This window comes from Tympanuchus pallidicinctus, unplaced genomic scaffold (assembly GCF_026119805.1).
Source record: "Tympanuchus pallidicinctus isolate F22 unplaced genomic scaffold, pur_lepc_1.0 scaffold14, whole genome shotgun sequence".
Lineage (NCBI taxonomy): Eukaryota > Metazoa > Chordata > Aves > Galliformes > Phasianidae > Tympanuchus > Tympanuchus pallidicinctus.
Window position 1 is genome coordinate 9027155 of NW_026294659.1, and position 16226 is coordinate 9043380.

At 46.2% G+C, this 16226-nt stretch overlaps 1 protein-coding gene and 1 long non-coding RNA gene across 2 annotated transcripts in view; one reads left to right on the forward strand and one right to left on the reverse strand.

The window, feature by feature from the left end:
- TSPAN7 (tetraspanin 7) overlaps window positions 1-7985 on the forward strand; it is an 88001-nt gene extending 80016 nt beyond the window's left edge. Inside the window, exons 6-8 of the mRNA XM_052674317.1 lie at window positions 54-137; window positions 6599-6671; window positions 6938-7985. Coding sequence (XP_052530277.1) covers window positions 54-137; window positions 6599-6667 — 153 coding nt within the window. The 3' untranslated portion in view covers window positions 6668-6671; window positions 6938-7985. The remainder of the gene's footprint in view (window positions 1-53; window positions 138-6598; window positions 6672-6937) is intronic.
- LOC128076540 (uncharacterized) lies at window positions 5812-7007 on the reverse strand. Its single transcript, XR_008204427.1, has 2 exons — window positions 6912-7007; window positions 5812-6780 (listed from the first exon to the last, which is right to left on the reverse strand). It is a non-coding gene; the product is annotated as an uncharacterized LOC128076540 (long non-coding RNA).
- Window positions 7986-16226: the final 8241 nt, after the last annotated feature.

Sequence of the window (16226 nt, forward strand, 5' to 3'; positions counted from 1 at the left end):
TGCATGCGTGCCAGGGAAGATCTGTACAAGGAATGATGATGTTTGTTTTCCAGGGCTGTTACGATTTGGTGACCAGTTTTATGGAGACAAATATGGGAATTATAGCTGGAGTTGCTTTTGGAATTGCATTCTCACAGGTAAGTGCATGAATGCGTCCTTCCCCCACTTTTTTCCCCCCTCTCTCTCTTTATCCTGACTTCAAGGAAGGAGGGATTATGTAAGGGACTGAACTCAGCATGCTCGTTAGTCCTGAGGTCATCTGTTCATTGATTTTCTTTTTTTCAACTTAAATGAAGTTTCTCCTTGGGAATATCAGTTACGGTAGAGCTAATGACTAGCTCAAGGAAAACAACTTGTCCCTTCACTGGGTCAAATAGAGGTTAACCCAATAAAACATTGGCTTAAATGGAGCATAAACAGCAAAGAAGACAAATAGCTTGTCCATTGTTTGGATAAGCTTCTATCTTCTAAGCACTCTTACTGTTTTTTAAAGGAGTGAAGAATACAAATAAGGCATTTCAGGCCTCCCCAGCCTGAAGAAGGGGAAAAAGAGCCTGGAAGAGACGCTGGGTTTGGTGATTGATTTTTTTTCCTTGTAGCTGCGAACTCTTGGAACAGAAATCTGCCAAAACCAGGTTATTAAACCAGCTCCTTGCCTGCACCAAAATATATATTTGGCATATGAAGGATAAGAGGAGAGCTAAAGAAGTTTTTGCTTGTCCCTAGTATCCAAACTGCCTTTTCCTAGCCATGAGTCGGGGAAACTGAAAGGCTAGTCAGAGTCATTTAATCAAGAAGTGGCAGGAAAACACCTACATCTTTCAGCAAGTCCTATGCTCCTTTATGCTCATCGTTTCGTATATGATGGCAAGGACTTTCTTGGAGATGGGCAAGACTGAGAGGGGTGGATATACCAGCAGTGAGAAACTGCTTTCAGAACGTTGCAGTAAACTGCGTGACAATGTATGTGATGTCCAAGGCAGTTACTTAGGAGAGGCAGGCTGCCTTCTCTCGTGGATATTATGTGGTATGACTGCAAGTGCCATATTCAAAAATTGTTGTGCAACTTCTGCTTGCCTCATTCACACGGCATTAACGATCTGTTTCCTGAGGCAACGCTGGAAGTGTATCTGTTGAATGATTCAGGTTTATCCAGTGCATGAAAAAAATGAACTGCTGCGACACATTATTTGACTTCTTAAAACTCATGAATTCAGTTTGCAAGATGTAAATTTACACTGTGCTGCACTAAAATAAGTGATTTTCCACTGCTGCTACAGGTGATGGGCAAGTGAATTAATGCAGGGGATGTAGTTGCTCTCTTGCCCTTGCTGCCCCGTATGGTCATCCTGCTCTTGGCTGCACAGTGCTTTAGTCAGAGCTCTCTGGGGCTTAATTTGCTCAGCAGTTACTGTGGTTCTTCAGAGTTAGTGTTCCCAAACCCTGTAGAAAAAGACCACCATGTCCTCTTGGTCAACATATGCACAGCTCTAGGTAACCCTGAAAATGCGTGTGCTCAGACCTGTTGCTAGCTCTACATTGGGCATATCTGGAAACCTGATTCCTTCTTGCTTTGAAGGCGTAGTGTTAGGTGTGAGAGGCCCCACACTTTGCCTTACATCCTGTTTTATATGAGTATAAAACTTGGTTTGCCAAATCCATCTCAAATTCTCCAAAAAAATAGAATAAGTAGAACTTTTTGAGTAATTCATGTGCTGCTGGGGCGAGTTCCTCAATCAGGACTGATGTCATGTGAAACACTTTAATCAGTCTACCATACATAGGATAGACAAATAAACATCTTTTCTTGTCCGAAAGTTGCTTGCAGCTGAGAGAGAGACTGTAGGAAGAGTTGGGCTGGAATTGTTAGTATTCTGGGATGTGTCGAGATGCTTAGTCTGGGTCATCCGTTGTCTGTGAATGTGACATGGGAAGGCAATGCTGCAGCAAGGGCAGGCAACGTATATAGTGCTTGGTCCCCAAAACCAAGGAGGCTTTTGGCCTAAGGGCAGGCAGCACAGCAGGGAGTGCTCTTTGCTGCTGTGTCTCCAAGTGAAACCCAAAGTGTGTCTGGATGTGGTGTTGGCAGGTCGCCCTGCCTAATGGCAATGTGAGCCTTGCTGCCAGCTGGGATGTCACTGCTTTCCTTAAACACAAGCTCTGGCACACTGAGGAGATATCCCAGGGTGGGAAAGGTCTGCTCAGGGTGTTTGTGAATGTGTGAAAAGGAGAAGAGAGGTGCTACAGGGGAGAAAAATGCTCTCCTGGTGTGTGAAGAATAGAAGGCGGACAGTTGTCATTTACTGACTAACCCATTTTGCTGGACCTGATTAGGAATGGTGTTTACAAATTGCTTTCAGGTTAACCCTGGCTGGCAGTGATGCCAGGCAGTGTTCCAGCTGTAGGCGGGGTTTCGCTCTTCCTACTGAGAATAGTTTTAATCTAAATAAAAGAGAAATTAGATCGTGTAGCTCTTCTACAGCAAAGCATGCTCCAGGGGCCTTTCCTTGAGATGATTTGTTAGCTGGTGAGGTTGACTAACATGAAGAATGTGCTGATTCTCCAAAACAGGGAAAGCTGATGTAACAGCATTACACATCTTGCAGGCTTGGCACGGATCTCCCAGTCAGAGTCAGAGTTTAAAAAAAATCTGCTGTGTTGCTGACATTGTCTGCATGCTCAGAAGCAGGCACTGCTTCTTGGGTTTGAAATAATAATAATAAAACACCATTTGATTGTTTTCACAATCAGATGCGAAAGCTTACTCCCAGCTGGAATAATTTCAGGTTAGCAGGTGCTCTTCAAGAGCAGCAAAATGATTGCTCTGTTCTGCCCAACAGAGAATAAAAGAATGCAAGATAGATGATGAAGAGCTTTTTCCTAGAGAAAACTACAGTGCAGGGTGAAAGAGAGAGGGTTTGTCACAGGGGTTATGGACTGCATTTGCTTTAGGGTCACTGAGTAGGAAACTGTCAGTGTGCTGTTGGGGCCACATTCTTCCCTTCTCTACTGAAGGATTGGAATCCAGGTGCTGTCCATATGCTCGAAATCAGACACAGCGTGTATGTACAGCTCCCATCTGTAAACGAGTGCTCATGTGGCTTCAGTCCCTCTGTGCAGTGCAGAACCCGCCTGCCCTCTCACATGTGGGTATCTCTACTGATTGTGGACACAGTTCTGGCACAGGCATCATCCACCTCGTCTAATTTAACTCCTGCCTAATGTATGGAAGCTGATACTTGGCTTGGTCCTGGCACAGCCCCCAGAGAGCAGTATTGCCCCTTTTGCAAGGGCTGGGGAGCTGGACCTTCATTGGGATCCAATGTGTGACTTGAAATCTGACATAGGACTAAGTCTGCTGCTTCTGAAGACCAACTGCTGTGAATCGAGTGTGGAGATATGACCTGTGCCAAGGATGTATCAGTGCACAGGAGGCTGACTTGGGTATGATGATGGCATGGAAAACATCATGTCTTCTAAAACAGAGGTAGGGACCCTGGTTGCTTGAAACTCTGCAGATTGAGAATATGGCAAGGTAAATCATTGAACTACATACACTATTATTCCTGATGGATAAAATAAGTCATTTTAGGTTACCCAGTACCCAGTTACCCAGATGAATTCACCATTACTTCAATGTATGTGTATTTGTAGACTTCATTGTGGCTCCAATTAATGAGAAATGGTGAAAATGCCGAGAACCAAAATAAAGAAGAAATTCAAATTACACTTCAGTTTCTCTTCAGTATAATGAGATATAAATATGCCCTGCAGGACAGCTTTCACTGTTAATTCCTGTGAAAGACAGTCTTTGTGTGTGTGAAAAGAGATAAGATTGCTAGGAAGTTGTTGTGGATAGATTTCAGTGATCACATCTAACGTATGTCTAAGATTAGTCCTACATACCATGGAGAAATGAAAAATGCATGTACTGCATTGTGCTTCCTAGAATGAACTTTGGCCAATAGGATGGTTGTAAAGAAGATATGCCTGAGGGGTGTTGGTTTTCCATTGCTCTACCCCAAAGAATTTGTCCACGTTTTCAAGTTTCCTATGGCAAGACCAGAGGTATCAGAGTGAACCCTCTGGTTTTCATTTAGTATTTCAGGAGTCAAAGCTAATCTTAGAAGAGAGGGGAGGAAAAAGTGAGAAAGAAGACACACCTTGTAAAATACACACTTTTATGTGTTCAAAGTAATTCTAAGATATTTCTTACAGCTCTGCTGTGTCCTAGTGATAGCTCAGAGTGCCTTATGAAATCAGTGTATGCAATAGCTTCATATACACACTATTGTTTTGAAATACAGAAGTTGAATATTATGGTACTGTAACCACTTCAGTGCATAAACCAGCATAAATAATCAGGGCCAAGAGTTAAAGAGCAGACCAGAGATCAGAAAGACATTTGTGCGTTCATGCGTAACCTGTCATCTTACAAGTCACTTGCTTACACCAAAACATGATCATGAGCTTGCAAGTGCTGTGAATCTTTGCCAGCTACATACTAGAGAGTTGCAGCCTGCATGAAAGAGAAGAATCAGTGATTGAGGTTAGCTGGGGGAGGTCTTCTGCAGCAAGCTTTTCAGACTGCAAACATGGGATCGAGTACAACAAAACCACCTCTGGGTCAGTTGCTGGATAATGTTGCGAAGAGTAGATGTAGGATCTACCAGCAGCTTGGTATTACTGGTTTCCAGCTGAATTTTCTGTCAGTGCCTATCATACTGCTGTCCTTTGGAGGACAGCCAGACCTTCTCTGGCCTTCCCCAAATCTTTTGAGTGTAAATGACACCAAGGTCCGTCACCAAAAGGGACACTCTGTGTCACACTGTGTGCAACAACAACAAATTGTTGGCGTCACTGGTCACAGGCAAGCCTTGAGCACACTCTAGCTACCAAGTTTTCTGCAGGACCATCTGTCTAAAGACATGAAGCAGAAAAGGCAACAACGTGGCTAAAATGTCTTCTTGCTATCCAGTGAGATTTTCAAAGCTGTGGAGGGTTTTTGGACCCACATCTCTCTCAGCATCTGTGAAAATGTAGCCCCCAAAACCTAGTAGCTGAGATTTGCATTGGAGGCTGTTCAGGAACCTGTGACCCAAGACCAGTTATAACCAAAACCATATCATCCTTGTTACTTGGTGCCGAAATTGGTGTTTGTGTGTTGGATGGAGCTGGTAGAGATTCAGGCTGATGACTCCATGCCCTTTGGAGGTGCCTAGCATAGTCATGGCGGGACGTGATCTGACACCCACCACTTGTGCCATGCTGCTCCTGAGGCGGTTGTGCTGGCTGGAAATCAGGCAGTCTCTGAAATAGGAGAGAGAGTGATAGCAGCAAATTTCCAGCTGGTGAAGTTTGGCTTGACCAGAGATATGAGGTCTTAGGGACATAAAGCAGTTTATCTGGATGGGTGGTACCACAGCTTGGCCTCACTCTGGGCTTATGCCAGCTCAGCTGCGACATGTGTTGAGTCACTGAGCTGTGCAAGACTCCTGCAGCAGAGTCTGCCTTCTTGAGCACAAGCCAGTCCCAAAAAAGCTAGCTGGGAGCTGGAGCAGCTGGGACGCCCCAAGCGTTAGCAAGAGCCACTGCAGCTGGTTGGAGCAAGGTCAAGGAGAGGCTGATACTCCCACAGAGGCAGCCCCCTCGCCTCGCCCCGTGGCTGGTGATGAACTGTGACAATCTGGATATGCTCATGAGTTAATTAATTGACCAGTCCAAATGAGAAAAATGAGGCTGAATTATGTATAGCGCATTAACGCTGTTAGCATATGGAAGAAACGCTAACAAATTGCAATAGGCAAAACGTTAAAATGACTGAGAGTTTATTGAAGGGTGGAGACGAGGGATCTGTTTTCAATAATCTGAGTTATATCCAGGGGAATAATGAAAGGCTTCTTGTTTTTTTTTTCCCTTAATTTCCAGATTTATAGTGTTCATTTATCGAGTGCTGCATCATTTGTAAAGAAAGCATAAATGCCCGGGGGGGTCAGAAACTGAGTGGAGTGGATGAGTGAAATGCAGCCAGGCAGCAGCCCATCAGGTATCCTGCCTGTGCTGGGCTGGCAGTGGCAGCGGGATGGAAAAGTAGCAAAATATGTGCTATCAAACAAAGAGGCTCTGATAATCACAGAATCACAGAATCGTAGGGGTTGGAAGGGACCTCCAGAGATCATGGAGTCCAACCCCCCTGCCAAAGCAGGTTCCCTACAGCAGGTCGCACAGGTAGGCATCCAGGCAGGTCTTGGACATCTCCAGAGAAGGAGACTCCACCACCTCCCTGGGCAGCCTGTTCCAGTGCTCCGTCACCTCACTGCAAAGAAGTTCTTGCGCACATTGGTGCAGAACTTCCTATGCTGCAGTTTCCAGCCGTTTCCCCTTGTCCTGTCTCCACTCACCACTGAAAAGAGCCCTGATCAAGAGGAAGATCCCATGAGGAAGGACAAGAAATTTTAATGCTATTTCTCCGATCAGAGGACAGGGGATAAGTTCTGTTGTGGGCGATAGCACCAGACGGTGAAGTCTCTGCTTACCACAGCCTCTCCTTTGCTCTGCATTCACTCAACCTAACTTGTTCCGTTCTTGTTTGAAACAGTTGATTGGGATGCTGCTGGCGTGCTGCCTGTCCCGGTTTATTACTGCTAACCAGTACGAGATGGTGTAACAAGGTGAGCCTTTCCTTCTTTTATTAAAGGTAGTGGACAAGTGACATAACAATCAAGATTTTAGTCTTCCCATGTGATTTCTTGCTTTGTGTTTTTCATTCCAGCGTTCTGTCTGGTTGAAAAAGAAAAGGGGGCAGAGAAGGAGGGGGGAGGGAGGATGTACGATTGACTGTCTTGCCGCTTCAGCTTCCTTCTTGAACAGAGAGTGCACAACAGCTGCTGCCGGCACCCAAACCGACCCACCTCTTGTCTTTTGTCCCTTCGTCCAGTCTTTCAGAAGCGTGAAGCCCAGCGCCTGTCCCGAGACCAGGAACTGCAGCGTTCAAGGAAGACTGACACGAATGTTATAGCACACACTGTCTCTCGCACGCACGCACGCACACCCCCACAAGCAAGCACGTGCGCGCGCACTCGCCCCCCACCCTCCCGACCTGTCCCATGCGTAGTGAACCATCCTGTGAAGCACCGCGTGCGCCCAGAGCCGACCCCCGGGCCAGGACGGCGCGCTCTTGGTCACGCTGTAGTTGCATTGTAAGTTAACACAGGTAATTCATTAACAGCATCGATCAGGCTGTGCATGTAGTGACCGGAGGGCACGATTAGCCTTTCGCCATGGTTAATAAGTGTTGCACACATTCATATAAACCGGTATATGAACTATGTATTCTTTTGGGTTTATCTTAATTTCTCGGTTTGTTTATGCTTTACTAAGGTTTTCACCCTTTCCCCGCTCCCGTTCCCCACAGACAAAGGAGTCGGTAACATAACATAAAGATACTTGAAAACGATGTGAAAATGTTGTGCTTGAAGGGAACCGTTCCTCCTGGTGTTCTTCGACATCTTTGATTCTTACTCAGTGTTGTATGCCCAGTGCGTATCCCAGTAGGCTTCGTCTAGTGCATTTTGCCTCTGAACCTGATCCTGTGTAATACTGTTATGAAGCTGTGTTGTCGCTTACTGTGAAGGCAGTAATTTTGCTCCCTTTATTTTTATTAGATAGCTATGAACTAATTGAACCGTGCTGTACCGCGGCCTTCGGACTTTTTTCCTCTTCTTTCTTTTTCTTCTTTTTGCATTGAGGTTGCAGCCACCAAGTACATCGTTGAATCAAATCAAAATAGAAACAACAAAAAACTCACAGACACCACCACCAACAGGCATATGGAATATTTCTGGGGGAAAGCAAAAATTTAAAACCTTTTTAAAAAAACAATAGGACTTTTTTAATAATGCCTCTGTCTAGCATGCCAACGAGAATGCATTGATATTGTGAGTATTTGTGATATATGTATTAATAAATGGAACCATTACAGATTTCTCGCTGCTTCCTTTTTGTTCTTTAGTCATAACAAAACTCTTTTGAGGGGGGAAGTGAAAATGAAACACGAGTGCACAGCTTGGAGTGACATGCCTTTATGCATATTTTAACAACCAACTTGTTTTTGACAGAAAAATGTTATTACCCTGGGAAAAAAAAAAAAAGAAGAGCTGGAATTGTTTCAAAGCTCCGAGAAAAGCCTTCCACAGCTGGTTTCGCCATGTGACAAATACATTCCCTCTGCTTTGCAAATTCTCTTCTTGTGACTGATACAATCTGCAGCGTTTAATTATCCCGTCCTTTGCACCACGTTTCTCTTTGATTTTGGTGAGCGTGTGGGTGGGGGAAAAGGGACGGCGGGGAGGGGGGGATCACAGCCATCTCTGCTGCATTCGTGGAAGAGCCTTTATCTCTTTGTCATGCGCAAAGGCTGAGTACATCTGTGTGAGAGGAGCACTGCGTGTTGGGGAGCCTGCAGCGTGCTCTGTTGCAGGAGCCTCTGGTGGCTGGGGATGCCCTGACTTCCAGTGCTTTGTGCCTGAGCTGTTCCCTCACCACCATGCAGGTATAGGAGGCACAGAATGTCATGGTACGTATCCTGCGGAAATGCGCTTCCCTGCCTCAAACGGACGCACTGACGTGCCTGATGTGAAGGCTGTGGGCTCACCCAGAGCTGAAGAGGAGCTGAACTTTCAAGATCTGAGCAGCTCGGGCTGAGAGCTGTTGCACACCAAATCCTGCTTATCTCATAGAAGCATTTCTATTCCTTTTCTCCTACAAACCAAATAACTCCCTTCGATCAAATGAAGCTCACAAAAGCAATTTTTCCATCTCCCTTCTCTCTCCCCATCTTTCCCAGCAATCAAGCTGTCCTTGAGATTCAAATCTAACTCAAAACATTGACTGCATGGGGTAGAGTGGAGACCGAGCTTTTGTTCTGCTCTCTCATTAGCCCTTGCTTGTTGTTGCTTGATTTATTTGCCTTGCATTTGTTTTCTCACACAAACACTAAGCCCTGTCAATTGGCACTGAAGTCACTTATGAGCCCTGTGGATTCAGGCTTAGCACTTGCACCTGCAGTCCATGCCCTCAGATGAAAAAACACTAGTGGCTTGAGCAATTGCTTGGGCCATTGGATGCTAGAGCAACGCCTCTTACTGCATGTCCACACTGGGAAGATCTCACCCATGAGCTACCCATGTTTTTCTCCCCTGTTAACCTCCAGGTAGGTGTCCCCCAGGAATAACAACCAGGAGCAGGTCCCAGCATCACTACCAATCCTGGTGTCAGTGAGGATCGCACATTCCTCTGAAAATACACACACACACAGAGCCAGGTGCTAGAGCCAAATTGCTTCTCCCCTGAGAGCACAACACGGCACTGGCAGGGATGAAGCAGTAGCAGAGAAAGTTACCAGTGTGAGCTGAAAAGGTTTGTATCGATGAGCATCACTGTGAAGGAACCCCGTGTCACAGGACCTGGGCCTGATCAGGCTGCCCAGGGCCCCATCCAACCTGGCCTTGAGCACCAGGGATGGGGCACCACAGCTTCTCTGGACAGCTGTGCCAGCGCCTCACCACCTCTGGGGAAAAAAATTCTGCCCAACATCTGACCTAAGTCTCCCCTCTTTTAGTTTAAAGACATTTAGCCTTGTCCTATCACCATCTGCCTGGATAAAAAGTCAGTGATGACGAGCAAATTGATTTACTAACAACACTCCTGATCTGGGTTTATCATAGAATCATGGAATCAGTAAGATTGGAAAAAGACTACGACCATCTAGTTCAACAGCAGCCCATCACACCATGGCCACTGCCTGTGTCCTCAGTGCCACATCCACACGGTTCTCAAACACCTCCAGGGACGGTGACTCCACCACCTCCCTGGGCAGCCTGTGCCACTGCCTCGCTGCTCTTTCTGAGGAGAAATTGTTCCCAATAGGCTGTCTGGCAGGGTAGGAAGCCATGCTTCGTGTGCTCTGTCTGCATGAGAGAAACAGAAAACACGGTACAAGAAATGATTGTTGCCCTGTAGGAGAAATTCTGGAGCGGGAGAAAAAAGCGAAAATGTATCCCTCTATTTTTTCAGTCAAAATGGTTTTAAGTGGGAAGCATTTCAACGTGCTGTAGGGACTGCAATACTGCAAAAAGCGTGTGGTGCACATACAGTGACGTTCACGGCCAGCTTAAATCCATGGCATGGCCTGAGGCTTTGTGAGAGCGGTTTGTTCCCATGGGCTTGTTGTGCTTATGTGGGATTTACTTTCATCATTGTATTTGTAGTTTATTACATATCCAAAGAACCTGTTAATCCTTTTGTTGATTATTCGGTGTCTTCAGGCTGATAGTTATTTGTAATTAAAAGCCAGTAAAAGTCGCCTGGAATTTTCTTCCTCCCAGGATTCACCGTGATGCACGTGTTGGGTGTGTTAGTTCTTCCTCCAGCTACAGAAGCAGGCCCACTGAGCCCCTGGGTTACTGTGCATGCCACTGCTTTTACCTTCCTACAAGTCTCTGGTCCTCAGTGCAGAGGATGGCTTCCCCTCTGCACAGAGAAGAAGCTCAGCCTGCAGTTTGTTTGGATGGCGTAGTTTATCTGCTACAGTATGGAAAAGAAATTTAAAAAAAAATGGCTTTATGAGACCAATTCAATAAAAATGTTATTGGCAATTAGCAAGCTCTTTTTAAAAAAAAAAAAAAAAAAAAAAGTAATTAGCTCTCCTGCCCTGAGAATTAATGAATGCTTATCATTAGACCCCAAGGAGCAGTCAACCCACTAATAATCCATTTCAGGTTAATGTTGTTCTAAGCCAGCGTTGTTTGAAAATGCAGGCTGTGGGATGATCACAAACACGAGGCACTCGTACTGCTGGTGAGCACTGGAGCAGGAGGCTTCAAAATGAAAGGCCATTAAGGGTAGGTGTGGCACTGAGGGACGTGGGTTCATGTACAGCATTGGTGGTAGGTGGGCGGCTGGACTGGATGATCTGAGAGGTCTTCTCCAATCTTAACAATCTTAATCTGAATTTTAAGAGCTGGTTCTGCTGAACGTCTGTTTCCGTGTGGCCACATCTCTTCTGCTTCACCATTACGTGCAGCAAGATGAAGCTCCCAGGTGAGCAGAATGCAATGAGTGCTCGGCATGCAGTGCTGTACTGCCTGGGGCGATCGCACAGTATCACAGCACTGCCTTTCTGGATGCGTCAGGGAAATACAGTCATGCATGGAGCACAGGCTGCGTGTAAGGGCTGGAAAAAATGGGCAGAAGATAGAAAGGAGAGTATTTGGAAATGCAGACTCCATTGAGGTCATCTCAGTGAGCGCAGAGCCACGTTACGATTGGTTTAGGCAACCTCAGTCTTAGCATTTTGTAGATTGTGGATGCCTAGCTGCAGCTGTAAGCAGTTCTCAGCAAGCATTTGTTTGCATGTAGTTACTTAGTTTTAAAAAGAATTATACAGGGGAAACTTTTTAATTTTTATTCATCACAGTCATGTTCTGAGGGAGGCTGAAATCCCTACAACAACCCCTCAGTTCTTGCTGGACGGGGTCACTGCATGATGGCAGAGCAGCACTTGGCTGTGGAGAAGTGGGGATGAAGGGGGAGGCCGATCCATGTGCTGCACTTTGATTTCAGCATCAAGGGGAAGAAAGCATTCTTCCATTTAACACCAGTGATTTACCTCTTCTTGAGCCGTTTTTGCTGGAAGGGTTAGGAGAGCTCTAGGGGAAAGTTTTACAAGGGAGAAAAAAAAGACTTTTTTTCTAACTTAAAAGGTTTTTAAAAGGTCAGCCAGCTGGGATTAGTTTTGGAACTTGAGTAACTAATCACTTACCCGCCACATTTACAGTATCTGGGCATAAGGATTACGTGTTGGGGTATGGTAATGGCATATTTAAATTAACACATTTGCAGTTACTGCTTTGGGAGAGTTGCCCTGTCTTGCTCGACTTTTGTTTTTCTGTGAACTAAATGGATGAAGATTTGGTAGGATCTTAATACATAGAATTGAGGAAGGCTGAGGTGGGTCTCCCATGGATTCATACAGTACTCTGGAGCCCATCATTTTCCGTTATTCATTTTCTTGCAATATCATGGTGAGTAATATTGGCAGGAATGGCTGAAGCTGGAAACCACGCTATCAAAGAATATCCCGAGTTGGAAAAGATCCACAAGGATCACCTCGTCCAATTCTGGCCTCCACATAAGACCACCAAAGATAGAACCCTATGTCTGAGAGCACTGTCCAGACGCTCCCAGAACTCCAGCACTGGTGGCCGTGCCCACAGCCCTGTGCATCCTATCCCATGCCCACCGCTCTGTGGTGCAGCCCCTTTCCCTGACCCCCAGCTGCCCTCCCCTGACGCAGCTCCATGCCGTTCCCTCGGGCCCTGTCGCTGTCACACAGAGCAGAGCTCAGCGCTGCCCCTCCGCTCCCTGTGAGGAGCTGCAGCCGCCATCAGGCCTCACCTCGGCTCCTCTGCTCTGCACTGACGACACCCAGGGACCTCAGCTGTCCCTCATATATCTTATCCCCAGAACCCTTCATCGTCATCACAGCCCTTCCTTGGACACTCTCTAATAGTTTCATGTCCTTCTGCTGTGCCCAAAGCCACACACAGCAACGAAGGTGAGGTCACAGAGTAGAGCGGGTGCAGGAGCAAAGCCACCAGGTCCTGGTGGCTGCTTGCTGCTGAGGGGCTGAGCAGGCAGACGGGGGCAATTGCCAGGCTCCGGGCAGCCAGCCAGGTTGGATATCCAGAAAAACAAAAAGCTCATTTCTGAAAGCATCAGTTACAAAGATTGCAGCTCACAGCCTTGCTTCCTCCTCTCAAATTATTGCTTTCAGGTGGTCAGCCTCAGGTGGGGCGAATCCTCCGGCCAGCTCTCAGCAATCAGGATTGTGAGAGGCTAAGGGTGCTGCTGGTGTCGTGCCACTGCTGGGCTTCAGAAAGAAGACAAGGACAGATGCACCAGATGAATAAGGAGGCCCTTTATCTTGCAGGTCCTTATGTATCCTTAGATGAGGTTGTGTTGCTTGTTTGTGCCAAAGAACTGTACCCTGCAAGGGCACAGTGTCTCCTCTTGCTCCAGGCTGCGTCCCTCATCCTGACACTGCATCACCACCCAAAGGATCTTTGCAAACTTAGCTCTTCCACACCACGCCTGCCACAATGACATGATGGGTCCACTTCTTCCTTCATGCTGGAATTACCGTGGTCTCTCTCCAGCTGGTTAAACTTCAGCCATGCTGTGGAAGGAACCCCAAGCCCAACTGCAGGGATTCAGGTCAGCCTTGCTCCTCCATCCCAGCAGCCCCTTGCAGCCCTACATCAATGCAGACAGTGCTGTTTTCAACACTGCATTAAAACCCCTGGCATTCAGCTTTTTCTTTCCCAGTTAAGATTCTCAACACTTTGGCTGCTTAAGACAAAGGTCAGTGCCCCTGGGGAAGGCAGGAGATGGGGTCACAGCCTTGAGTCTGAGGCACAGTCCCCAGACAGCCTTGCTGCCAGCAGCTGCCTGATGGAACCACATATGTTGGCAGCAGCCTAATGAGCTGCCCTTAAGATGTGTGCTGCAGAGGGTGAGTACAAAGTACCAGCCCCCATGCAATCCTCATCTCTGTTTTGTGCAAGTGAACGAGCAGAAGAATCCCTAGCTGTGAAAAACTCTACATGGGCTTTCCAGTTTATCAATACTCTTTATTTTTACCACTTACCCTTCATGAAAGAAGTACAATCAGATAAACTATAATTTGGTGACATTTTAATATGCTGAATATTTTCTGTAACAAAGAAAACAAGTGTGTGATGGTACTCATGTCGGGTATGTGTGTAAAAGGCAGTTATTATGCCATGTATCACAATAACAACAGTAATAATATCATTGTATATAAACCCATTTATCATGGATGAACTTGAATACATTTTTTGCCTTATGGAAAAGCAGAGCCCCATCGCAATCCCACTTTGCACCTCCCATGCACCCATGCACAAGATGGGCAGATCTAATTTCAGGCCCGCAAGCGCCGCAGCGTCCCTTCAGTGCTCTTGCAATTGCACCTCTTACACCACTGCTCCTTATTCCCACTCAGTGTATTGTAGCACACTCAGTGGTGTTGCAACAGCGACTGACAGCTCCCTTTGCAGATCTGTTTCTGTCGGTTGCAGGTACTGCTAATCGGATAAGGCTGTTGTTTCAGTTGTGCTCACGTTTGCCTATGCTAAATGACAAGCAGTAGCCTGTATTCTGCGTTCTGGTGCTTTCTTTTCCAGTCTCACGGCTGTGGTTGCAGTGTCACCTCTGGAACGTATCAAAGTTGTTCTCTTTGCTTTGCAGTACAGTGGCTCTCAGTTGCAGGGAGGTGTCTGGCAGCGGGTGAACCTCATTAGCCCATCATTGAGACAGCTCTGAAACTGATTGCGAGCGAAGGGCAGTCCCCTGATTCTGGTCCCAGTCTAGTTTCTGTTGGTTGATCTGCCAGATGGAAAACAAGTCATGCCGGATGCTGTGTATCTGTGGGTTCCCTCTCCTCATCCGAGGAACGTACTTAGTAAGGAGCTGAGGAGATAAGCACAGGAGCAGTGGCTGCTTCTGTAAATCTTGTTCTCACTAATGAGCCTTGGGGAGAAGGCGGCCTAATCGAAAGAGGGCGAAATTAATATATCACCCTCATGTCTGAGATCAGGGCAACTAATCTTGCTAATAACACGATCTCCCACTATGGCAATGATAAAGGATGTCTCGTTCAGCGCCGCTTGGAGGAGCCTGTGCGAGGTTCAATCTTTACACACAGAGGTAATCTCCAACGAAGTGTTAAGCCCAGCAGTAAACCTAAAGCTCCCGTGCTTCCTAATTGGTTCTTGTTCAGCACCAAGCTTCCAGCTGACTTTCACAGCGCCTTGAACAGGGAGCTGGGAAGCGGTTCCCAAACAGCGCTGAGCTAGACTACAGCTAGACAGCTAGACTACAGTGCCACTGGGGGCTACTTGGCAACTTTCCCTTTGCTTACTTCAGAAATGCATCCTACAGATCAAGTGCCAGGCTTAAAAGATTAAATGTAGTGAAGGTGGAAGGATACCTTGGAAAAAATCCAAATTAAACCTTGCCTCTTGGCCTGAGGTAGGGTAGGAGGTTGGGAAACAGCCTAGTGAGTGGCACCTATTCTCAGTAGTGGTTTCAGCTACAAGGCTGAGTGATGGTAAGAAGGGTAAAACGTGACTTCAGAGACAACACTTTTAAGTGAGTGGCCTACCAAAGTTCAATGTCCCGCATAAGAACTTAGAAAAAAGAACATACATATTTTAAACAGAGTCAAAAGAAATATTAGATTTAATTACCCTTCTTAATCTGGCATGTAAAAGAAACTCCACAACTCAAGGATGATCAGTTCTTGAGAATTCTTCACATAGCACCCCACAAGTGTACAGAGTATCTCCCTGTTGAGCTTCCAAAAATGACAACACAGGCCACCTGGGCACGGACACCAAGACCCTACTGGGCCAAGCAATGTACCCATGCCAAGACACAATGCAAACACAACACAGTGGAACGTGTTGTGTTTGCACAACAACCCTTTGACCCTTCTCGAAAGGGTCAAAGAGCGTGTGGCTGGAAATGCCAAAGTAAAGCTTAGTGAGCATGGTGGTGATGGCTTGATGGCTGGACTAGACAGTCTTAGCGGTCTTTTCCAACCTTCATGATCCCGTGGTTCTACATGGTTCTAAGGCAGAGGAAAAACACACACAAAAAGAAGGAAAGTCTTTTCTGCTAGGGATGATAAAAACACAAGTTTGGTGCACATTCTTCCAGCTCAAATCAATCACCAAAACTTCAGAAAGGAAAAAGTTGGAAGCTAAGATAGAGTGTGAGTAATTGTTACGAGAATGAGATGAGCAATGTGCAATAAGAAGACACTGTGCTAATGTTTAAGGATATGACTACGAAAACATGCAATGATGGTCACTGCAAAGCTAACTGCAGCCACACAAAGGAGTAGAAGAGCACAAAATTTTAAGCAAAGACTAAAACTTGCAACATCAAACTTTCCAATAAGAGATATCACTAGACTGGCTACTTCCCACTAAGCCTACTAAAGTCAGTGGATTTGACAACAGAAAGCAGTAGGTCGTGAGATTGCATGTATGAGTGCTGTTGGGCCCAACCAAGAGGGTGTATGTTACCCAAAGCTGGAACAGAAATGAAACCCTTCTCAGGAGCAAGGGGACATACTGTAG